Source organism: Peromyscus californicus, unplaced genomic scaffold, assembly GCF_007827085.1.
Source record: "Peromyscus californicus insignis strain IS unplaced genomic scaffold, ASM782708v3 Scaffold_5__1_contigs__length_169319896, whole genome shotgun sequence".
Classification (NCBI taxonomy): Eukaryota; Metazoa; Chordata; class Mammalia; order Rodentia; family Cricetidae; genus Peromyscus; species Peromyscus californicus.
In genome coordinates this window covers 147,124,347-147,149,026 of record NW_026294573.1, presented here as the reverse complement: position 1 = coordinate 147,149,026, position 24,680 = coordinate 147,124,347, and the positions used below count along the sequence as shown (strand labels likewise).

Here is a 24,680-nt window from a genome sequence, read left to right as displayed (position 1 = left end):
TTGCTCTGCGCTTGAACCTCAGTCTTCTGCTTGGACAATGGGACGGACATGGGGACTTTCTGAGTCCAATCCCACCGTCACGAAAAGCTCGCTCTGGCTCCTGCTTTCCTGTGAGGGTCACGCAGGAGGGAGGGCGGCGGTGGGGGCACCGGCCTCGCTCCTCCCCGGAGCGCGACGAACACCGGTCCGTGGTGGGCTTGGCCCTGGCGCGCTGGCGAAACGCTCCGGCCGGCCGCCGCTCCCTGCACTCTGGTTCCCGGAGCGCCTGGGGGACACAGTTGGCGGCGACACCGGAGGGGGGGCGGGTCAGGAAGTGGGGGCGCGGCAGCCGGGAGCGGGCCGGGGCGGCCGCGGCGGGGCAGACGCGGAGCTTTGGGAGACTCGGGGCCGCTCGGCAGCCGGCGGGCCACCCGGGCCTCCGCGGAGACGATGGCGAAGGAAGAAGGTGACGGCTGCAGCGCGCCAACTGCCGCGGCGGGCTCGGGAGAGGGGCCGGGGCCTGGCTGCGGGCCGCGGGGAGCGGGCCGGGCGGGGGCGCGCGCCCCCGAGTTTGCAGAGCAACCGGGCGCGCGGAGAGAATGGCCCGAAGTTTCGTCTCCGGTAGTGGGACGCCAGGTGGAGCTTAAAGTTGGGAGTGTCAGAGAGGAAGCCGGTGGGGAGTGGCGGAGCTGCGGGTCCCGAGTTGCTCCGCGCTCGAGAGCGGGACGAGGTTGGGTGGGTTCGGGTGGGAGCTTGGGGTGCAGCCTGCGAGGGCTCGGAACTGAGGCAGGGATCTGGGATGGATGCGCAGAAGCTGACGGAGTTCACTTGTGCTGTGAGGGATGATGAGTCGCAAAGGGTAGGGGCGTGCAAGGGGTTTTAGGGGACAAGGAGGCCAAAAGGACCTCTAGGGTTAAAACTGATGGACTGGAGAGAGCTCTGCACGTCCCTCAGGAGCAATGTCAAGAAAATGTTTTTTAGCCAGCAGTATTTATCCAGAGTGGATGCCCACAGTGAGAGAAAAATAGGAAGCGGCAAGATACTAAGCAGCCAGTGATAAATAGTGTAAAAAAGTATTTGTGGCACAGTAACTTCATGGTACGTGTGTGCACGAGTGAGCTCTTAGATGTCCCTCGCTTGGCTGAGCAGTTAGACGCTGCATTCTCCAGGAATACAGTTTCTTACCTTGTGTAGTGGAGTTGTGAATGTGATCGTTAGTTCATCGCATTTAGATTTTAAGCCGTTGAACCGAGGGTACAAGAAGGGAGCTTGCAGAATTCAATGGAAAGCCATTTTTCAAAAGATTATCAGAACTGTAGTGCTGACTGGGACTTGATCCTGTCCCTGAGGTCAGGATTTAATCATTTCTCCTCTTCCTGCAGTTTCATTAAAATTCACCCACATTTAAGATACCTAAAAACAGCCTCAAAACCAGGTAGTTTGTAAGGAAGAATGTAAGTCCTCGTTTCTTTAGTTTTACCTGTGGCTGCTATGTTATCATTTGAAAACCATTTTTTTTTTTTTTTTGGTAAGTTTTATTTTTGTAGTTAGCTACAAGTCTGTGTGGGAAGGTTGACAAACCAGTTTGCATGCACTAGTGAGCACATTCGAAAAAAAAAAATACACACTGCTAAAACTTGATACTGTAAATATGCAAAAATGCCATTTGGGATGTAATTATGTGTAATAGCTATAATGTCGAACTTGTTAAAAAGACTATCATTTTGTAAAAGTATTTGGCTATAAACTAAGGATTTTTGGTAATCTAAAAACGAATGTGTTTTATTTGGGACAGTTAGTGGGTGGCAGTTTTATTAAAGTATGTTGTTTCCTTCAACAAATGTTTAATTCCATGGTTAGGCCTCTCCTCCTTTAGGTGTTGGGATATAAGACAAAGAATGAATAAATATTTATTGAGATGATGCGTGTGATGATATTTACAGCAAACATGCAGGTACTTTCTTTTTACATATTTTGTATTCATTATGTTAAATTAGGCCAATCTGTATGTTTTTATTTGAATCCAGATGCTGTTTCTAGCTTTTGACCTATTCACAGGTACTTGGAACCTTTTTGTTTTCCAACTGTCTCTCAAAGTAATATTCTTCCAACATCTTTCTTGATGCAGTAGAACTTTATTGGTGCTTACATATATGCTTCCTGAAACAAACATAGGGCAAACAAAAGGAGCTGTAAGCTTTTCTCCTGGACCCTCCCTGTCTATTCTACATGCTTTGGTAGACAGTGTTAACATTTCTCCTGGACCCTCCCTGTCTGTTCTACAGGCTTTTCTTTTCTTTTTTGGTTTTTCAAGACAGGGTTTCTCTGTGTAGTTTTGGTGCCTGTCCTGGATCTTGCTCTGTAGCCTAGGCTGGCCTTGAACTCATAGAGATCTGCCTGGCTCTGCCTCCCGAGTGCTGGGACTACAGGCATGTGCCACCACCGCCTGGCCTGGCCTGGCCTGTTCTACAGGCTTTGATAGGACAGTGTTAGCGTTTCTCCTGGGCTCTGTCTGTTCTAGGTGGACATCTAGAAGCCTGTTTGTAGCTGTTAGTTCATGTGACGATGACGGGATGAGAGATTGAAGTAGCAGATTATTCTTGTGGATATGTGATCATCATTTGGTTTGGCGTTTTCTCTATAATGTAACCATTTGAAAAGGGAACTCGATCTCATCCCAGATAATGCTTTCAGCTTTGCTGTTTTTACCTCTGACCCTTGGTCAGTGTCAGCACAAACCCAGGGCCTAAGCTTTGCTGCCTAACATCACCCCCATGCCATTAGTTTCGTCTTTCTGTGTCAAGTCACATGAACAATAATAGAAAGGAAGTGAGAAATTTACATTCATTTAGTTTTTGTTTTTTAGTACCAGGCAAAAGCTTGGTTTTATTGACAAAGTTTATAAATTGGCTAAAATACATGTTCTTTTTGCCAAGTTGTACTTTTTTTTTTCCTTTTGTGAGCCATCTCTCCAGCTCCGAAACAGGGTCTTACTGTGTAGCTCAGGCTGGCCTGGAACTGGCTTTGTAGGCCTTCAACTCACAGAGATCTACCTGCCTCTGGAGCGCTGGGATTATGGTGGTGAGTCACCACACCCAGCTCAGGTTGTATTCTTTTTTTACTGGCAAATTTGTTTTGTTTTATTTTGATTTTTGTTTGTTGAGACAAGGTTTCTCTGCGTATCTCTGGCTGTTCTGGAACTTGCTTTGTAGACCAGGCTGGCCTTGAACTCAGAGAGTCGTCTGCCTCTGTCTCCCGATTGCTGGGACTAAAGGCATGTGCCACCATCACCAAGCTCTGCTGCAACAATTTAATGTAACTAAACTTGACATTAAAACTCAGGGATTTTTTTCTTTTTACTTATTTTAAAAATATTTTTCGCCGGGCGGTGGTGGTGCACGCCTTTAATCCCAGCACTCGGGAGGCAGAGGCCTGCGGATCTCTGTGAGTTCGAGGCCAGCCTGGGCTACCAAGTGAGTTCCAGGAAAGGCGCAAAACTACACAGAGAAACCCTGTCTCGAAAAACAAAAACAAAAACAAACAAAAAAAAATATTTTTCTTACAAACAAAAAAAAATTTTCTTTTATTTTTGAGACTATAATATAATTACATTACTTCCCCCTTCCCCTTTCTCCTCTAAAACCTACTATATACCCTTTCTTGTTCTCTTTCAAAGTTATGGCCTTCTTTTTGCATTAATTGTTGTTACATGCACATATATGTAGTCCTAAATATAACCTGCTCAGTCTGTGTAATATTACTTGTCTATGTGTTTTTAGGACTGACTACTTGCTGTTGAGTAACTAACTGGTGTGCTCTTCCCTGGGGTAGACTATTTCTCCCACTCAGCATTCCTTAGTTGTCTTTAGTGTTTTGTGTAGGGTTGAGGCCTGGTGGTCTTTCCCTGTCCACTTTGGCATGTCCATTATTGCTCTTTTTCTGGCAGTCATGTTGGTGAGACTGTGTGGGTGTACCCTCTGACATCCCTGGGAGACACAATGGCACAGTAAAGACCTTTATCCTCCGGCTCTTACAGTCTTTCTGCCCCCTCTTCCACAGTGTTCCCGGAGCCTTAGGTGTGGGAGTTGTTCTGTAGATGCTCCGTTGGGCCTGGCTCCACAACTCTGCGTTTTTGATTGGTTGTGGTTTTCTGTAATGGACTCTGGGGCAAAGAGACCTTTCATGGATGAGGAGTGAGGAGTACACCATGGGAATTTAGAGTGTGGTTAGGAGTGGTGGTGCCCTAAAAGGAGGTGAGACTTAGACTGTGAAACCGAACCTACTAACGTACAGTTCACTTTCTTATTACTACACTATTATTCAAAGACATTTTAGTAAGCATGAGTTAGCTTGGAATGAGTTTTAGAATGTATTTGTTTTATTCAGTTTTCACAGTAAAGCTAAAGAGTTATCTCTTTGATCAGAGTAGCTCATTCTCGTTGCTGCTGATTCCATTCTTTAGTTTCACGTTTTATAGCTTAAAGACATAACTATGGAAAAGGAAGAGAAATAAAAACCTGGGCCACATTGTTAACTTGACAGGGGCACTCTGATATTTCATAGTAGTTACTCTTTCACAAGATAATTTTAGGAAAGGAAAAAGTTATATTGTCATGTCAAATTCCTGTCTAATTTGGAGTATCTTATTTTCTTTTTTAAGATTTATTTATTATGTGTACAGTATTCTGCCTGCATGCATGCCTGCAGGCCAGAAGAGGGCACCAGATCTCATTATAAATGGTTGTGAGCCACCATGTGGTTTCTGGGAATTGAACTCAGGACCTCTGAAAGAGCAGCCAGTGCTCTTAACCTCTGAGCCATCTCTCCAGCCCCCGAGTCTCTTATTTTTTTAATTTGCAATTTAGCTTACTGGTTTAGTAACTTCTGTATTACATTTTTTAAAAATTAGAGATAGAAATGGTAAGAATTTTGGTATTAGGGCATTTTAGCTGTTCCCCTATGTATGATGGGACAGAAAACAAACACCTACATTTGTCAGCTCTGTGAGATTCTGCAGAGCTTTCAGGATTGTGCTGTGGAGAATGTGTGGCTGGGTAATAGCTCAGCAATAGAACATTTGTTTAGTATGCTCCTTTGTTCAGTCCCAAATCCTGGAAAGAAAAATGATGGTACATGCCTGTAATCACAGCATTTAGAAGGCTGAGGCAACAGGGCCAGGAGCTTGAGTCTACTCAAGAGCTTGCCTTTAAAAAGAAGAGGGGCTGGGCAGCAGTGGCGCACGCATTTAATCCCAGGATTTGGAGGGCAGAGCCAGGCGGATCTCTGAGTTCGAGACCAGCCTGGTCTACAGAGCAAGATCCAGGACAGGCACCAGAAACTACACAGAGAAACCCTGTCTGGCAAAACAAACAAACAAACAACAAACACATAAAAAAGAAGAGGGAACAGAAAAAAAAGCATACTTTTATTATGATCAATACAGTATATTTTGATCAAAAATTAACCTACAAATGATGAATTTGATAATCTTGGGTAGCTGACATAGTAAGGCAAAAGATACCCCTCAAAGTTTTGGGAAAAAATTAACTTATTTTGGAACATTTTAAAAGAACATCATTTCCGGAGAAGAATTGTAAGCTTCTTTATCAATTGGACTCTCAAAACGTGTGTGGCGGTGGTGGTAGGGAATATATGTTTGTTGTTTCCGTTCATGTATACTAATGACAGTTTGGGGAAGAGGCACAGATAGGAAAAGTTACTTCTGGCACTAATGGGTCTCATTTGACTTGTTTTAGTCACATGACTCCAACATTTTTCTCTTTATAGAATCATAGACGATATACTTGATTCCTTCAGAATCAAAGTTGTACCTTTTGTGCCAATTTATCAACCAGGGAAGCTCATTAGAGACAGGGCTTGGGGATTTCTACTGGGATCTGGCCATGTAGATAACCTTTGCTTATCACATAGCAAAGTTGGTCCATTTGAGGTATTGAAGATTGATGTACACATTGCAATAATGTCTTAAATGTTTTAAGGATCATCTGTAGAAGTGCGCCAAAGGAAAAAACCAAAGACTTCAGGAAGTCCGGAAGCCAGAGCAGAGAAGAGAAGTGGTACCCTGGTTCCTGTGAGAGCCCCGAAATGTAAGTCACATGGACTGGGTGAGTTGCCTGGGTGGTAGTACACAAGCTGGGAAAAGTAGGTTTTCATCATTGAAGCATATGAACTTTCAAAAATTACTTCCTTTTGTTGTTTGTGTTTTGAGGTGTTGAGGACTAAATCCAGGGCTTGTGCATACCAGTTAGATAAGCACTCTGCCACTGAGCATACCCTATCTTATATAAAGATATTTGGAGATTAAATTCATGCTTAACACAATTGATTTTTGCTATAGAGCAACCCCTAAACTGTATCACCTTACAGTAGACATTTATATCTTGTTTATGGTCCATGTTATGGCCATGATATGACAAACATTTATTTCTGAATTATGTTACATGTTTTAGTCACAGGTTGGCTGGTTTGGCTTCATGAACCAGGAAGGAACAGCCCTTATTTGGGACATGGTTTTGGAGGTGAAGGAAAAGAGCAGGTAGACTCACACAGTGCCCCTTGGAGGTTCTGGTCGACTGATCCTCTGTTACTTGTTCTTCTATTCATGGTCCAAGCAAGTTCTAGTCAATCCAGATGAGAGGTTACAGAAACACACCATGACTACAGGAAACAGAATGCTCGTGATCATGAGTAGAAATACATAATCTTCCATCTCTATTCATTCATTTATTTTATCACATTGTGGATCAAGCCTAGGGCTTTGAACATGTGGCTCACACTATCAATGAGCTATATCACCCTATAATCTTTCTGTAAGGAAGGAGAAAATGGTTGGGAATATTAACACAATCTTACTACATTTTATCTCTTTCCGCATAAATATTTGCCCCTGTCTCTCAGACAAAGCATACCCTCCCCTGCCCTAAGGAAGATATTTAATCTTATTTTGTCTTAGCATCAGTTTTAAAATTCAAGGTATCTTTTCTACATCAGGGCCAGGTAGGACTCATTCTGGGCTTCAGACTTATGAACTAAAAATACAGGTTATCTGCAGTATGTTACAGTCCTCAAAAACACCCATGTCCATGGTTTGCTTCAAGGACTTGCAGATCTTATAATTGTCCTTAAAGCTGTAATTTACTATAGTGAATAACACAAAATCAGCATAGGGCAAAGACCTTTTGGGTAAAGTGTGTAAGTTATTAGACACATACTTCTAAAATTCCTCTCCTAGTGGAGACATATAGGACATTCTTTATGTCTTTGGCCTTAAATGGTGGCGTTTATATTTGTGTCAATATGTGAAGCTCATTAGAGACAGCGTTCAGGATTTTTACAGGGAGTTGGTCAAGTAGGTACCTTTCACCTATCCTCTGAAAGCATAAACAACATTGTACAAATAAGGTAAGCACAGTAAACCAAACTTATCAAAGAACGGTAGAAACTCTGGAAATCAAGTTCCTGGAGGCCAGCCCAGAGCCTGCCTTGTAAGCAGTCCTGTCCTGTGGTGCTGACTCGGGCATGCCTTGCTAATTCTTTTCTGTATGTGCCCTCTCTCAATATACACCGTTAGTGTGATATTGTAAATGCCTCTGTTTGAAAGGAAGCATCTCCCAGGCTTCATCACATGTTCCATAGCAATCCGGAAATCTTGCTAAGCACTAGATCTCCTTACCCTGGGGTAGGAAATCTTTTGTGTTTTCTGTTGTATTCTTTGGGAGTTCCTTGAAGCTCATTTTTCCTTGTGGTCCTTGATTTTGTCTCCTAGAGGCTTGCCGTTCCTTATTATCTTCCTTACCTGAAGAGGGCATTAGACCTATGTTGCACATAAGGGCCAAACAGCTTTCTTTCTTTCTTTTTCTTTTTCTTTTTTTAGATTTATTTATTTATTATGTATACAGTATTCTGTCTGCAGGCCAGAAGAGGACACCAGATCTCATTACAGATGGTTGTGAGCCACCATGTGGTTGCTGGGAATTGAACTCAGGACCTCTGGAAGAGCAAACAGTGCTCTTAACCTCTGAGCCATCTCTCCAGCCCCCCAAACAGCTTTCTAAGGTTGCTTCCTGCCTATAGGAAGTTAAGGGCCCATATATATTTGCTCAAACAAGTCAAGGTGCTTTATGGTGGTGCACACCTATAATCCCAGCACTCAGGAGGCCAAGGAAGGAGGATCGAGAGAGTGCAAGGCTGACAGCAACACAGTGTCACCTTATCCCAAACAAACATACAAGCATGTTATACAGTGGCAAACATTTGATAATATTGTTGCTGTGAGTAGTTACAGTTGTTTTTTATTTTTTAAAAATAATTTATGTTTTTATTTTATGTACATTGGTGTTTTTCCTGCATGCATATCTGTATGAGGGCTTTGGATCCCCTGGAACAGGAGTTATATTTATGTGTATGAATGTTTTGTCTGAATGGATGTATGTGAACCTCATGCATGCCCTGTGACTGCTGAGACTGGAAATGTGTGTCAGATCCCCTGGGAATGGAGTTGTCAGCTGCCATGTGGGTGCTGGCCATCAAACCTCAGTCCTCTGGAAGAGCAGCCTGTGGTCTTAACCACTGAGCCATCTCTCCTGCCCTATTCTTTTATTATTAGGTGTGTATGTCTGCATGTTGGTACGTGCATATGAGTGCAGGTGTCTAGAGAGGGCAAAGGTGTCAAATCCCCTGGATCTCGAGTTACAGATAGTTGTAAGCCACAAGCAATGGGCGTTGGGAACTGAGCTGAGGTCCTCTGGGAAAGCAGCAAGTACTCTTAACCACTGAGCCATCTTTCCAGCCCCCTGCTTGGCAATATTTCATTGTTTGACTCTATCATAATTGTTTCTTTTGTTGGACATTTGGGTTGTTTTCCGTATTTAGTTACAAATGTTCATGCTGTGAATTTTGTGGATGTATATTTTTATTTCTTGTGGGCAAACCTTTTATTAACCTAAGTTTTTTCCTTTCTTTCTGTTTCTGTCTGTCTGTCTGTCTTTTTCTCTCTCCCTTTCTTCCTGTTTCTTTTTTCTAGACAGGGGTTCTCTGTGTAGCCCTTAAAGTCCTCTGTAGACCAGGCTGACCTTGAACTCAGATCGCCTGTCTCTGCCTCCTGAGTGCTGGGATTAAAGGTGTGCACTATCATACCCAGCCTTTTTTTTAGAGTCAGGTCCTCACTAAGTTGCTCTGGCTGGCCTCAAGCTCTTGAGCTCTTCTTCACCTCAGTCTCCCAAGTAACTGGACTTGAGGTTTGCAACTTTGCCTCTACCTAATGAAGCCTTTGGGAGTGCCTGTCAAAATTAAAAAGGCCTGTAGCTTTCCAACTCTCCAGGTCTTAGTTGACTTAGGAGCCTGTCTACAGGCAGATAGCCGATCTGAGAAAGCTGTTTGGCCCCTCTGAGTGTGTTGTGCTTTGGGGAAGGAAGTAAATATTTGTGGCTATGGAGACAGATGGTCAGTACTTTTTGTTATTCATTCCCAAACATGTGCTGTTTTTCCTAAAAGTGGATTACATCTCCCTTCAGTTGCCCTTCAATTGGACAGCCTCATGGAGGTAGTGTCTTTCCCTGTCCCAGTGAGAGGCAGGCCTGTGACAGGTTTGAGCCTGTGGAATGTGAGTGGAAGAGCAGTAGACTAGCGCTGAGTACAAATTGTCTGCTTTCTTGCTCTGTTCCTCTGTCATGACTAAAGGGCTCTAGCAGGCCCAAGCATGGCAAACACAGGCAGGAGCTTGGCAAACATGGCACTGACAGGTTTTGCCTTTTACCCTTCTCTCTCCCCGATAAAAACCGTTAGATTACATTCCTAAAGCTAGCCACCAAGGTCCATTCCCTTATTTGGCCACTGACTCATTCCTGAGACAAAACACCAAGGTCCAGCAATCAAAATTCATTATTTGGCTAATATGTCCAATTAGCATTTACCGGCTCACCCTAGCACGGTCTCCCCTTTCTCTCTTTAAAAACCCACTCCTGCAAAAACTCCTGCTTGCTGCGTGCTTGCTGCTGCTGCTGCTGAGGTTCGCTGTCTGCTTTTGCAGCCTCCCCACCCATGACTTGCTTCTCTGGGGTAATAAATCTTTGTGCTGAGAATTTGGTGTCTCTCTGTGCCCTGTACCACCTGCCAGGGGCCTGTCCTCCCTTACAGTGATGACAGCATGTCCCAGACAGGGAGGGATACTTCTCGTGAAGACACGAGAAGACCAAGAACAAAGCTGAGGTCTTGAATTAAGTAGTAGCCTGAATTGGAGTTGTGGTTGACTCAGAACCCATGTGTTGCTTGCGGTGGTGGTACATTCCTTTAATCCCAGCACTCAGGAGGCAAAGGCAAGTGCAAGTGGGTCTCTGGGAGTTTGAGGCCAGCCTGGTCTACAGAGTTCCAAGACAGCCAGGGCTACACAGAGAAACCCTTTGTTTTGGAAAACAAAAACAAAAGAACCCATGCATATTGAAAGTGAGAAATAAAGCTTTGCCTTGTAAGATATTGATATTTTTAGTTTTAGTTTTAGTTTTTAAGATTTATTTATTTACTATACAGTGTTCTGTCTGCATGTATGCCTGCATGCCGGAAGAGGGCACCAGATCTCATTACAGATGGTTGTGAGCCACCATGTGGTTGCTGGGAATTGAACTCTCAGGACCTCTGGAAGAGCAGCCAGTGCTCTTAACCTCTGAGCCCTTGAGGCTTTTTTTTTTTTTAATTAATAAAATCATCGTTTGTGACCTGAGAGAACCAACTTTCATTAAATGCCCTCTGACTTCCACATGCACATGGTAGCATGTACATACATAGAATTTTTTTTTTTTTTTTTTTTTTTGTTTTTTGAGACAGCGTTTCTCTGTAGTTTTATGCCTTTCCTGGAACTCACTTTGTAGACCAGGCTGGCCTTGAACTCAACAGAGATCCGCCTGGCTCTGCCTCCCGAGTGCTGGGATTAAAGGCGTGCACCACCACCACCACCACCACCACCACCACCACCACCACCACCACCACCACCACCACCACCACCGCCCGGTGAAATTTTTTTTTTTTTAAAAGATTTATTTATTTATTATGTATACAGAAGAGGGAGCCAGATCTCATTACAGATGGTTGTGAGCCACCATGTGGTTGCTGGGAATTGAACTCAGGACCTCTGGAAGAACAGTCAGTGCTCTTAACCTCTGAGCCATCTCTCCAGCCCATACATAGAAATTTTAAAAAAGGTATATAATTGAAATGTTAAGAAACAACAACAAAAACTGTCATCTGTATTACTGATACTGAAATGTATGAGATATATTTTATTTTCTATACTTGGTCAGCATTTTAAAACTGAAAGATTTATGTGATTGTGCTAGTTTATGACTGACAACTTAATTGAGAGTCCTAGCCTTTGTTGTTTGTTTACTTATTTAGAAAAAGGCCTTGCTCGGTAGCCCACAGCAGCCTAGAACCCGACTGTTTGTGCTTTGCCTGCCTTGACCTCTGTACTGCTGGATGATGGCATTACTGTCATCTTCAAACTGAATTTTTAGTCATTTATTTATTTATTCATTGTGTTTGTTTTTTGAGACAGGGTTTCTCTGTGTAGTCCTGGCTGTCCTGGAACTCCCTTTGTAGACCAGGCTGGTCTTACTCAGAGATCTGCCTGCTTCTACCTCCTGAGTGCTGGGATCAAAGGTGTGCATTTCTTTTTTAAGGGTTAGATATTAGACTGTCATTGCTCCTGTTGCTTTATATATTTATGAAAGTACACTTGTTTAACACAATAATAACAACTGGTATCTGCTGTGCTTTTAGCATGTACTAATCACTAAATGCTTTGGGAATAGGAAATATATAAGGAAATATGTGTGTGTGTATTACATATGTGTATATGATGCATATATTTGTGTTTATATATAATAATTATATATCATAATATCAGAGCTAGTAACTTGAAAGAACCAGGCATATAACTGTGATGTCAGCACCGGGAAGGTGGCAGCAAGAGGATCAAGAATTGAAGTGGAGCTTCCGCATAGTGACTTTTAGGTCAGTATAGTCTACATATGACCCTGTCAAAAAGCCTGATGAAACCAAACCAAAACCAAATTTTAAGACAGTTATATCCAGGCTGGCCGTAGTGGCTCACACCTTTAATCCCAGCACCTGGGAAGCAGAGGCGGGTGGATCTCTGTGAGTTCCAGGCTAGCCATAGTGAGTCCTTGTCTGAAAAACACCACCAATAACAACAACAACAACCCAAGCCATAAAACAGTGATATCAAAGTGGCACTAATAATTGATATATTGAACAGTTTAAAAATATTTAGAGTATTTAGGTTATTTTTTATTTAGAGATGTATATTTTATATGATAAAGAGTAACTTTTGCAAACACTGAGTTTTGTTGGCCTTTCAGTGATAGGGATTGAACCTGGGCATTGCCTATTCTAGGTAGCAGCTAACACTGTGCTAAGTCCACAGCCTTGAGATTCTTGTTTAACTGATCTAATAAATCAAAAAGTTGATTTCCCCGAAGTTGTCTGCCATTCAGTACCAGAGCAGTGGGTGTTGTGCCTTTGGGACTTTGCTTCCTGTCACAGCTGTTGTGAGACTGCATCCTCCTGTGTGCAGAGTCCAGATGTGTTCTGTGCTGAGGACTCCCATGCAGACAGTTTCATGTGCATCCTTCTAAGACAGAACCATCAAAACTCATTGAAGTATATATAATATATAAAGGCCTGTTGTTTATAGTATGTGTACAATTATTCTTGAAGGGAAAATATATCAACAGTAATTCAGAATGAGTATGTTTTTTAGATATTAGTGCATTCCTCTTGATTACTTTTAAAATCAATGGACATTTTTTTCTCATGTTTTTATTTGCTTGATTTTTTCAAGACAGGATTTCTTTCTGTAGTTCTGGTTGTCCTCTGTAGACCAGCCTGGCCTTGAACTCAGAGATCTGCCTACCTTTGACTTAACCAGTTTTCAGTGTATTGTTCTTTAATTTTAAGCATATTTGCCTTGTTGTGAAACAAATCTCTATAGTGTGTTCATCATGTAAAATAAACTTTAATTAAAACCTTTTTCTTGGGCAGGCAGTGGTGGCACACGCCTTTAATCCCAGCACTTGGGAGGCAGAGGCAGGTGAATCTCTGTGAGTTCAAGGCCTACAAAGTGAGTTCCAGGACAGCCAGTTACACAGAGAAACCCTATCTCAAAAAACCAAAAAAAAAAAAAAAAAAAAAATTTTTTTTTCTTTTTAGTGTGTGTGTGTGTGTGTGTGTGTGTGTACGTGTGTGTACATCTGAGCACGCATAGAGATCAGAGGACAACTTTTGGTAATTATTTCTCTCCTTCCACCATGTTGGTCCCAAGGATTGAACTCAGGTCATTGTGATTGGTGGCTAGTACACGTCCCCACTAAAGCTTCTCTCTGGCCCCTAGACTTTAGAACCTCTTTCCCTTGTTGGCATTTTAATTAGTGTGACACATTTGTTACAGTAATAAATCCTGATGCATTACCCTCAAATAAAGCCTATCCTTTATTCAGAGGCTCTTACTTTTTACCTTACGTCTGCTTGCTTTTGCTGCCATTTTTTTTGGACTCTGCTCTGACAGTTTCTTAGGTTTTTGTTCTGATGGCTCTGACATCCATCTGTCCTTTCCATCTCCTCTGCCTTCCTTTGCTTGTAGTGGGGATTCACCCAGGGCCTCACAGATACCCAAGCAAGCTTTCCAGGAACTGAGCTCACAGTTGCAAGAGTCCTGGACAGGTGTCCTGCAGGATGAGTTTGACATTCCTCATGCTTAGACTGGGTTATGTGTTTCGGGGAGAAACCATTGAGTTGGGATGTCATTGTAATCACTTCGTTTCAGGACCTTGAATTACTTTTTGATTATCTTCAATATTCTTTTTCAGATGTGTCGTTTCAGCGCTTTGCAAAGATATTTATTGGCTGTCTTGCAGCAGTTATTAGTGGTATGATGCATGTTTTCTACTTATCAGCATACCATGAACGGAAATTCTGGTTTTCCAACAGGCAGGTAAGAAGAAATTTGTGTAATGCGTTTCTTTGGGGGTCATGTATATATTTGGTAGGTGTAGCAAGTGCCATCTTATTTATAGGTATTAGTGAAATGTTATAGAAGCTCTTTTGAGACACAGTTACAGTATCAACCTTAAAATATGAAATAGGCTGGCGTGATGGCATATACCATTAATCTTAGCACTGGGGAGGCAGAGGTAGGCAGATCTCTGAGTTCTAGGCCAGCCTTGTCTACATAGCTAGTTCCACACTGACCAGGCCTCCATAGTGAGACCATCTCAAATAAAATGTAATAAGGTAATTTGTAAAGTAGAAATTATTAGGGTGCTCTCCTTAGATATTATCTGGGACTATTTAAGGAAAATCTGGTTCAAGTGTATGAGAACTGGCTGCAAGAGACACCAGACCAAAGAAAGACAGGCAGATCTGGGTTGCAGAGGAGATGTGGGTGGGGCTCCTGTAGAAGTGAGTTGTGGACAGTAGCAAAACAAGTGAGACCTTGAGATTGGAATCCAAAGGAAGTGGTGATAAAATGGTCAGAACATTGCTAACTTCTTTCCAACAGAAAACACTGGTTTATATCAAACTAATACCAAGGACATCAGGCACATTCGTGGTGCTAATGTAGGTAGGATATAGGTCTAAGGTTCCAGGTACCACTCTGATAGTTCCATCTGTTTATAATATGCTAAGAAACGGGGAACAGATCAGAACTACTCAGGAGAGCCATGGTCAAATCAAGCTAAATCTCTCTGGGGACTTGCAGTAAAGTGTGCTGGTATTGGTCAGCCTCTTAGTAGTTTTGGTAGCTCATATTTCAGAAATGTGGATTTCAACATTAAAATACTTGAATGTTTAGGTTATATAATTACATGCATTTAATTTTGGAATTAGATTGTATAGTTGCAATTTGGGGGTAAGGTTGAAGATGATTAACAAACACAACAGGATTTACATTTTACATTTTATTATATTTTTAAATTTGAAAATTACATTTATTAATTTGTGTGTATGTGTACGGTATGACAAGTGTCTTGATCCACTGAATCATCTAACTGGCTCCAATAACAGTATTAAGATGTTGCCTCAGGTTTAATGTTTGATTTTAAATTTTTATTTCACAGAATCCTTAATCACTCTAGTTATTTTTGAAATTTCATCATTTGACCTTGGAATAAATTTTCTCTCAAAGTTCACTTGACTATATGGAGTTTTAAAGTTTTGAGTTCACAATGCTGCTTCTTGTTTGTTTAGTTTGTCACTGCTTAATTTTGAGCAAGTGCTTAAGCTGGCTGTATGTTTTTGGACACTGATTTGTATAAAAAATGAATATGAACACTTTTTACTGAGTAATTACTGACCATGTCTGTGTATTGGTTTAGTAGCCTATACTTTTTCCTTAAAAGTCTGTATCTTAAGCTGGGCATATATCCACCTTTAATCCCAGCACTCAGGCTGAAGCAGGTGGAGCTCTGTGATTTCAAGGGCAGCCAGGTTTGCACATAAGTTACAGAACAGGCAGGACTGTACAGCAAGATCCTCTCCACAAAGAAAGAAGAGAAAAAAATAATCTCTATCATTATAGTTGTCCATGCCAAGTGTAGGGAGGAACAAGATCGTGTCTCCACAAAGAAAGAAGAGAAGAAATAATCTCTATCGTTATAGTTGTCCATGCCAAGTGTAGGAGCCCACCCAGGAGCCTCCTCTCCTTACTAACCTCCCCTCCGGTTCTGCAAGCCAGCAGTCTGGAGTGTTTAGGATCATTGTATATTATAGGCAGAACTGAGAACAGCAGAGGTTTGAAAATGTAGCAGGTGTTCTGAAGAACATATAATCACAGTAGTGTATACAGATGAAAGACATTGGCACTGAGAGCTTCTTCAAAACTGCAGAACTTCTTCAAACTTGTAGAACCTACTTAAGAATCAGTCTACATTTTAGTAAATTTATTTATTATTTTTTTTCAAGATCAAGTTTCTCCGTGTAGCCCTGGCTGTCCTGGAACTAGCTCTGTAGATCAGGCTGGCCTCAAACTGAGAGATCGCTTGCCTCTGTCTGCTGAGTGCTGGGATTAAAGGTGTGTGCCAACACTGTTCGGGCCCCAAAAATAATTTTAAAAGAAATTCATTTAGGTCTGTCTTTATTTGGACTGCTAAAACAAAATACTACAAATTGGGCTGGAAGGCCAACATAAGTCACAAGCAGATTTAGTATTTGGTGAGGACCTGCTGCTTGCCCTGTCTGTCTCTTTCTCTCTCTGCCCCGCCCCCTACTTTCTAAGACAGAATCTTACTGTGACACTGGCTGGCCAGGAACTCACAGCTCTATCAGCCTTGGCCTCCAGAGTGCTGGGATTAAAGGCGAATGCCCCCAGGCCCAGCCCAGGACCTGCTTCTTGATCCATAGGTGACCATCTCACTGTGGCAGAGGGATGAGGGAACTCTAGGGCCTCTTTCAGAAGGCTGTGTCCTCATGGCATACCCACCTTCCAAATGCCCTCTTTCAAATACTGCCTACTACTAGGGATTAAGTTTCAACATACAAGATTGATCCCTGTAGAGGCACTAACACCCAGACCACAGCAGTTTCTAAATGGGAGAGGGGTTCATTGACCTGGAAAACATTTCCTTTTGGAGACTCACAGTGGAAAACATAAAGAAACTCATAGGACTGTTAAATCTAGTTCTTTTCAAAATGTAACTACAGAACTATTGGTATTTTTTACATTTATTTAAAGGCAAAGTCTTGTTATGTAGCCCAAGCTGGCCTTGAACTCCCAGCCCTCCTGTGTGACCCTTTAATGCTAGGCTTACAGACTTGAACTCCAAACACTTAAAATTTGTATTCGTATTTATTTATTTATCTTAGCTATGTGTGCTCAGGGCAATTAGAGGACAACTTTCTCTTTCCGTCATGTGGTTTCCGGGGGTCAAACTCGGGTTATCAGGCTTGGTGGCAAGTGCTCTTACCCACTGGGCCATCTTGATGATCCCAAGACTCTTTAAGTAACACTCAGTAAAATCTTAAGAAGTTAGAACTTTGGAAAACTGCTCGTAGGGGCTTGAGAGATGGCTGATTGGTAAGAGTACATATCGCTCTTACAGAAACCAGGTTCAGTTCCTTGTACCCATATCAGGCAGCTCATGACAACCTGGCTATAGGGGGAATCGATGCCTCTGGCTTCCACAGGTACCCGAATGCACACACGAGCACATGTGTGCACACACACACAAACACACACATACACATAATTAAAAATAATAAAAAATAATTTAAAAAATGGTTCTAGTAGCATTGTTTTTGTTTGTTTTTTAAAGGTTTATTTATTTGTTATGTATGCATGCATGCAAGAAGAGGGCGCCAGATCTCATTACAGATGGTTGTGAGCCACCATGTGGGTGCTGGGAATTGAACTCAGGACCTCTGGAAGAGCAGCCAGTGCTCTTAACCGCTGAGCCATCTCTCAAGCTCCCCTGTTTTTGTATTAGTAGATAAATACAGGTTGAGTATCCCTTATCCAGAGTACCATGGACCAAAGTGTTTGAGACTTGGGTATTTTTTTAAATTTAAAATTTTTTAAAATTTTGCAATATTTGTGTATACATAATGTGACATCTTGGGAAGGGGTTCTAAGCCTCAGCACAAAATCCCTGTGTCTTACAGTTTCTTACTTGTAGTCTGGAGGTGTTCTTGCATTTCTGTTGTGCTAGCCTCTTTACTGTTCTTCCAGGAGGTCAGGGTAGAACATTTTTCATTTGCACCACACACACAAGTTTTAGATTTTGGAACATTTAAGATTTCAAATTTTTGGGGTTGGGGATTTAGCTCAGTGGTAGAGCGCTTGCCTAGAAGGCCCTGGGTTCAGTCCTCAGCTCTGGAAAAAAAAAAAAAAAGATTTCAAATTTTGGAGCTGGGTATGGTTGTGCACACTTTGAATCCCAGCACTCGGAGGTAGAGGCAGGCGGATCTCTGTGAGTTCGAGGCCAGCCTGGGCTACACAGAGAAACCCTGTCTTGAAAAACTAAAAAAAAATCAGATTTTGAAGTATTCCAACTTAATCTATATTATGTGTGAAAATAGCTTGATTTTAGAAATGATCTGCTCAGGGCTGGGGTTATAGTGCAGTGTTAGAGCTCTTGCAAGGCCTAGGGTTTGACTTCAGTACAGGAGGACTGTGGTGGAACAAAAAGATTGGCTTAGCATTAAAGAATACAGACAATTCTGATGGTGCTTGTTTGTTTGAGATGAGGTCTCACTGTGTATTTTCTGGTTAACCTGGAGCTTGCTAGCAGATCAAGCTTGCCTCAACAGAGATCTGCCTGCCTTAGCCTCTAGAGTGCTAGAATTAAATAAAGGTGTGAGATACCACACCTGGCTTTTACCCTTCTGTTTTTTTGTTTTGTTTGTCTGAGTGCTTTATCTGCATGTATGCCTGCATGTCAGAAGAGGGCATCAGATCCCATTTTAGATGGTTGTGAGCCACCATGTGGGTGCTGGAAATTGAACCTGGGTCTTCTGGAAGAGCAGCCAGTGCTCTTAACCACTGAGGCATCTCTCCAGCCCTTATCATTATGTATGCTTTTAATTACTATATTTTTTTTTGGTTCTTTATAGTTGAATCTTAGGCTTCTTTTCTTTCTGATGTGGTGATTGAACCTGCAAGCCCTCCACCATGGAGCTACATGTCCAGCCCCTTAGCATTGTGAATCTCGCTTACCTGAAAAACACTGATTGAGACTCTGTGGTTCCTCAAATGTACCTGTTAAGGCCTCACTCTTCTCAGTATTTAAGGTTATATATAGTCACAGAAAACACTGCTTTCAGTGTAAATTTATCTTATCTTGGACTTTTTGTTTTTAAAGTCATTTACACTTTTTGATACAGAGTCACACCATGTAGCTCAGGCTGGTCTGGAACTTACCATGTAGCTCAAGCTGGTCTCAAAGTTGATCCTCCTGCCTCCACCTCCTGAGTGCTAGGACTGTGGCTGACTTTTATTTTAGAGTCTGACACTTCAATTTATTGTCATTACCTTTTTACTATTATTGCTGTTTTTTAGGATATTCTTTGGGTTTTCCTTCTAGAATTTCCTTATATGTAACATTTCCTTATATGATATATCAATTATAATTCATTTGAAACCTTAAGTGTTTTCACTAAGATGATTGCCAGACTATTGAGAAATTCAATCTATTAATATGGTAATTAAGGAAAATTCAAATATCTCTTTGAATAAACTGGTGAATCTTTGTCATGTCAATTTAAAATATGAAGGAGACAAGCAAACGGAACCCAAGAAGGTGAGGGCGAAGGAAGAGTACAGCTGACATTTAACCCTGACATTTCACTACTTATCTCATTGTAGGAACTTGAACGAGAAATCACATTTCAGGGAGACAGTGCTATTTATTACTCCTATTATAAAGACATGTTAAAGGCGCCTTCATTTGAAAGAGGTATGACCCACTGCAGCTGTGATTGTAGTAATAGTGTTGTTCTAAAATCAAACACTCTTCTTAAAGGTGAAGAGCTTTAGGATGTGGGGATTGGTCTCAGAATGTAGCTTATTTTTCTTTATGTCCATGATAAGAAAGTTGGGAAATGAGGCAGCTCGTGCTGCCTTTGAGTGCCTTTCTGTCTGTATTAATTGTGGTGACTAATGAGTAATGTGTCGGATTGTCAGAGCCGAGCAGTAACCTGCAGAGAAATCTTTGTATATTTAGGTGTTTACGAGCTGACGCACAATAACAAGACCGTCTCCCTGAAGACTATCAATGCTGTGCAGCAGATGTCTCTGTATCCAGAGCTTATTGCCAGTGTTCTCTATCAAGCAACTGGGAGCAATGTATGCATTTCTTTTGTATTTTATTATTTTTAGTTTAGATTTATTTCATATGTGTGAGTGTTTTGTTTGCATGTCTGTATGTGCAGCACATGTGTGCTTGGTATCCTCAGGGTTCAGAGGGCATCAGATCATCTAGAACAGTGGTTCTCAACCTGTAGGTCCCAACCCCTTTGGAGGCCACATATCAGATATCCTGCATATCAGATATTTACATTATGATTCATAACAGTAGCAAATTTGCAGCTATGAAGTGACAGCAAATTAATTTTATGGTTGGAGGTCACCACGACATGAGAAACTGTATTAAAGGGTTGCAGCATTAGGAAGATTGAGAACCACTGGTCTAGAAGTTACAGGTGGTTGTGAGTCACCTTGTGGACTCTGGAAATTGAACTGAGGTCCTCTGCAAGAAGAAAAACTGCTCTTAATCACTGAACTCTCTTTCTAGACCTCTTTTCCACTTTATTGCCCGTTTTCTTACATAGTTATGTATCCTCGGGTTGTTTAACATCATCCTCTTTATCATTCTTTTCTTTTTGCCTTTAGGAAGTGATTGAACCAGTATATTTCTACATTGGCATTGTTTTTGGATTACAAGGAATATATGTTACAGCTTTATTTGTTACAAGTTGGCTTATGAGTGGCACATGGCTAGCAGGAATGCTTACTGTTGCGTGGTTCCTAATTAATAGGTATGAGAGGTTTTTTTATTGATATTTACAAAATTTTGTTCCAAAAATATTCCCATCCTTACAATTTTCAGCTATAATCTGCAAAACTATTGATTGTTATGCTGCATGGTACAGTTTAGGTACGATTCCCCTCAGGAATAGATATCTGATCACTTTCAAAGCAGGTCTGGGAGCCTGCTGGTAGTGACACACATCTTTAATCTCAGCACTTGGAAGGCACAGGTAGAGCTCTGTGAGTTCAAGGCCAGCCTGGTCTACAAAGCAAGTTACAGGACAGCCAGGACTGTTACACAGAGAAACCCAAAAACCAGGTCTGGGAAGATGGTCCAGTGGTTAAAGCATTTGCTGTACAGCATGGGAACTAGAGTTTGGATTCCCAGAACCTATGTAAATGCTGGGTGGATGTGGGGCTGCCTATAACTCCAGCTCTCAGAAGTCCCCCCAGAGCAAGTTGGTCAGCCTGTCTTGTCATATTGGCAAGTTCTCCACTGATCACAAGACCCTACCTCAGTGAGTAAGGTGGAGCACAGTCGAGGGAGGGAGAGTACTGGTCAACCCCAGGCCTCTTTACACATGGTTACACATGTGCTCCCATGCACATGACAGCACACACAGGTGTATGCATGAGGGTAAAATAAAGCAGAGAGCTTTCTCTAGCTGAGAGAAGTGATGACATTAAAGAGATTCATAGATGAGTAGGAGTCACTGGGCCACAGCTGGCGTGAAGTGAAGAGAAAACGAATCCTGTAAGCATGTAGTGAGCATGTGAGAAGACTGCTTGCTGCTAAGCCTGATGACCTGAGTTTGATCACTGGGACCATATGGTGGGCCAAGAGAATAGAGTCCTACAGATTGCCCTGTGACCCCAGCTGCTATACTGGGGCATGCACATAGCTAAGTTTTAGATATTCCTGGTCTGTTCAAAACCTTGACTCAAAAAAACTTCATTCCAGCCTGATATAATGGTGCACATCTTTAATCCCAGCACTCGGGAGGCAGATGCAGGTGGATATCTGTGAGCTTGAGGCAAGCCTAGTCTACAGAGCGAGATCCAGGACAGCTAGGGTTCTTACACAGAGAAACCCTGTCTCCAAAAAAAAAGATGTTGTTTTACAGTAAATAGTCCAAGAGACTGCAAGAATATCATTGACAGATGTCTTTTATAACCTAATCTTGGAGAGAGCATAACATCACTTTGAATATATATATAAAGTGACAACATTAACACCAGAAGCCAAGAACCACTAAGACCAATTAGTACTCTTGTCATTTGATCATTAAATATGTATCACCACATTTAAGGAAGAAGCCTGGAAAACCCATTTTTCTTTTCTGCTGCTGAGGAACAACGTATAGCTTTTTACATGCTAGTCAGGGACTCTCCCACTGAGCCAGTTCCCAGGGGGGTTTTATTTTTGAGACAGAATCTTGCTGTGTTGACCAGGCTGGCTGCAACTTACTTTGTAGCCCAGTGTGGTCTCAGATGTACTGTCCTCTCCAGCACTGGGATGGCAGACATGCCCCACGTGAGGCTGGAGAGTGAACCCAGGTTTTTGGGCATGTTAGGTAAGCACTCTGCCAACTGAGTGCATCCCTGGTTCACTGTTCCTCGTGTTCTTGATGTCTGTGTGTTGCACTTTGGTATCTATTGGTAACTATCCCTTCTGGGTTATTTGACAGGAATGGTGTCTTATTGATCAGTTTCTTTTTTAAAATATTTATTTTTATGTGTATGGATGTTCCCTGTGTGTATGCCTGTGCATCACATGTATTCCTGGTACCCACAGAAATACAAGGGCCAGAAGAGGGCATCAGATCCCCTGGAACTGGAGTTATAGACCACTGTGAGCCGCTATGTGGGTGTTAGGAATTGAACCCGTGTCCTCTGCAAGAGTAGCCTTTCCTCAGCCCCTTGATGAGCTTATTCTTGAAGGCTCAGTCCTCAGTACCACTCTGCAAGGAGAAAGCAAACTGCTTCTGGAGCAGCTGCTGGCTCTTGTCTGACGGGAGCTGCACAGCTAAAGCTGCTGCCTTTTTTCTGCTCTCTTTGGGTATCCTCTACTTCCTTGTAGATTTTTCTGGCTTTCTCTTTCACCAGCTCACACTTGAGACAGCTTGCAGCTTCCTGTCTTATGTGGAAGTCATCGAATAAGCTGTTTTAACGAAAGGAGCTTAGTTTCCTTTTGGTTTTTGTTTGGGTAATGCTGGGTATTGAACCCAGGGCCTGCTAGGCAAGTGCTATGCCACTGAGCCATATAATTGACCCCAATATAAGCCACTGTGTGTACATGAGGGTGTGTGGTACTTAGAGCCTTGTTGTATAATAGGTTATATAATTACAGTAATATCTCAGTGTGGTTTATTACTACTCTTTTTTTCATGAGAGGCAGGGAGGGAGATTAGTTTTCAGCATGGTTGTACTAGAAAGACAAGAGACACCAAGCAGCAGGCATCTCACACCCATCCTCCCCAGGATGTGATGGGAGCTGTGAGTGTAGGTAAGGGCAAGCGGGGAGAGGTCTACATAATTCAGCAGTCCTGATCCGAATCAGCTCTGTTTTGCCATTTCTTCAGTTTTGTTCTGTGAAACGGCTCCCTTAACAAGTCCTCATTGGTGGACTGCTGGAGGGGACCATGTGGTTCCCTTGCAAGATGTTTGCTTCTGCTTAGGGGAGTTTGGGAAGTGGGGTAGTTCCCTGGAGGGAGTAATGCAGTCTGCTTCTAGAGGCTGTCTTATCTGGGCTTCTCTGTCTGTAGGGCTCTGCTGTGTTTAAGGATGTCTGGAGACTTGAAGGCACTACTTTAGGATGGTAAGAGCCTGAAATCTGCAGGACCCACAGAAAAGTCTGCAGACTGATTGCTCAAAAGGCTGCTTTTGCCGATCTGGAAACTGCTGCATTTTCTTTGTAGTCTTTATTTGAGTATGGTTTTGGAGATTTGGGGCCAAGATTTGCTGATCTATTCCTTTGGGTCTGAGGCAAGGAAGAATTTAACAGTTGTGGGTGTGTGTGACTGTATCGTGGCCAGGAAGCAGAGAGCATAGTTTTAATTTGCACGTTCTTAATGGCCAGTGATGTTCATGCTCTTGGTTGGTAAAGTCTCTTTGTATCTTTTTCTAAAATCTTGAAATTTTTGTGTCAAGTATCTGTTCACGACTTCTATTTTATAGTATTTTATAGTATTTATATATATTTTAGGGTTGGACCCAGGGCATGCTCTAAAAATACTGTAAGTCTGAGCTACATGCCCACCTTTTTTGTGTGTGTTTAAGGTTTTTCCTGTTTTCTGTGACATTGTTCACCTTCTGATTATTGAGTTGTAAGTTTCTTTTTATACACTTATGCATGGCATAGCAACATAGCACCTGGTTGCATGGCGTAGCAACATTGTAACCAGTACTGGAGCGAACATGTGGTAGTTGTACATGGTGAAATAGCTAACCGTGAATTCCCGAGAATGTTTTCCTATCCTTAAATGATAAATGGTGACACTTGCAGATTATGTTTTCTCCCTGTTTCTCGAGCTTGTTTTCAAGCTCACAGAGATCCACCTGCCCGAGCCTCCTGAGTGCTAGCGAAACGCGTGAGTCACCATGCCCAGCCACGTACTTCCTTAATAATGAAAACTGAAAGTTTTCAATTTTTTTATTTTTATGTGCATTTGGTGTTTGGCCTGCATGTATGTCTTTGTAAGGGTGTCAGATCCCCTGGAACTAGAGTTACAGACAGTTGTGAGCTGCCGTGAGGGTGCTGGGAATTGAACCTGGATCCTCTGCAAGAGCAGCCAGTGCACTTAACTGCTGAACCATCTCTCCAGCCCTGAAAGTTTTAAATTTTGATCAAGTCCAGTGAGTTGAGTTTTATTTTTTCTTTCTTTCTTTCATATTTTTGTATCGTATATTAAGAAATCTTTGCCAAGCCCAGAATTGTTAGAATTGCCATTTGTTCTGCTGTGCTTTGAATGTGTGTCCCCTAAGTTCTTATATTGAAACTTATTGTAAATGTGTTACTATTGAGGGATAGGGTGAGGAATGAGGAGGAGTCTTTATGGCTGGGATTACTGCCCCTGTAAAACGAGTGGAAGGGCACTGGGATGTAGCTGAGTGGGAGAGGGATTGCCTAGCATGCACACGGCCCTGG

At 42.2% G+C, this 24,680-nt stretch overlaps 1 protein-coding gene across 4 annotated transcripts in view; it reads left to right on the top strand.

Annotated features, from left to right (window-relative positions):
- The first annotated feature begins 324 nt into the window (after window positions 1-324).
- The window catches only part of Dpy19l4 (dpy-19 like 4), a 69,367-nt gene continuing 45,011 nt past the window's right edge, over window positions 325-24,680 (top strand). Inside the window, exons 1-7 of one of the 4 annotated variants that reach the window (XM_052715644.1) lie at window positions 431-445; window positions 1,840-1,933; window positions 5,979-6,086; window positions 13,878-14,002; window positions 19,370-19,460; window positions 19,728-19,849; window positions 20,396-20,541. In XM_052715644.1, the coding sequence (XP_052571604.1) occupies window positions 13,940-14,002; window positions 19,370-19,460; window positions 19,728-19,849; window positions 20,396-20,541 (422 nt within the window). In that variant the 5' untranslated portion in view covers window positions 431-445; window positions 1,840-1,933; window positions 5,979-6,086; window positions 13,878-13,939. Of the gene's footprint in view, window positions 446-563; window positions 616-1,839; window positions 1,934-5,978; window positions 6,087-13,877; window positions 14,003-19,369; window positions 19,461-19,727; window positions 19,850-20,395; window positions 20,542-24,680 lie in introns of those variants that run through there. The other 3 variants (XM_052715643.1, XM_052715642.1, XM_052715645.1) reach the window with 3 other exon arrangements.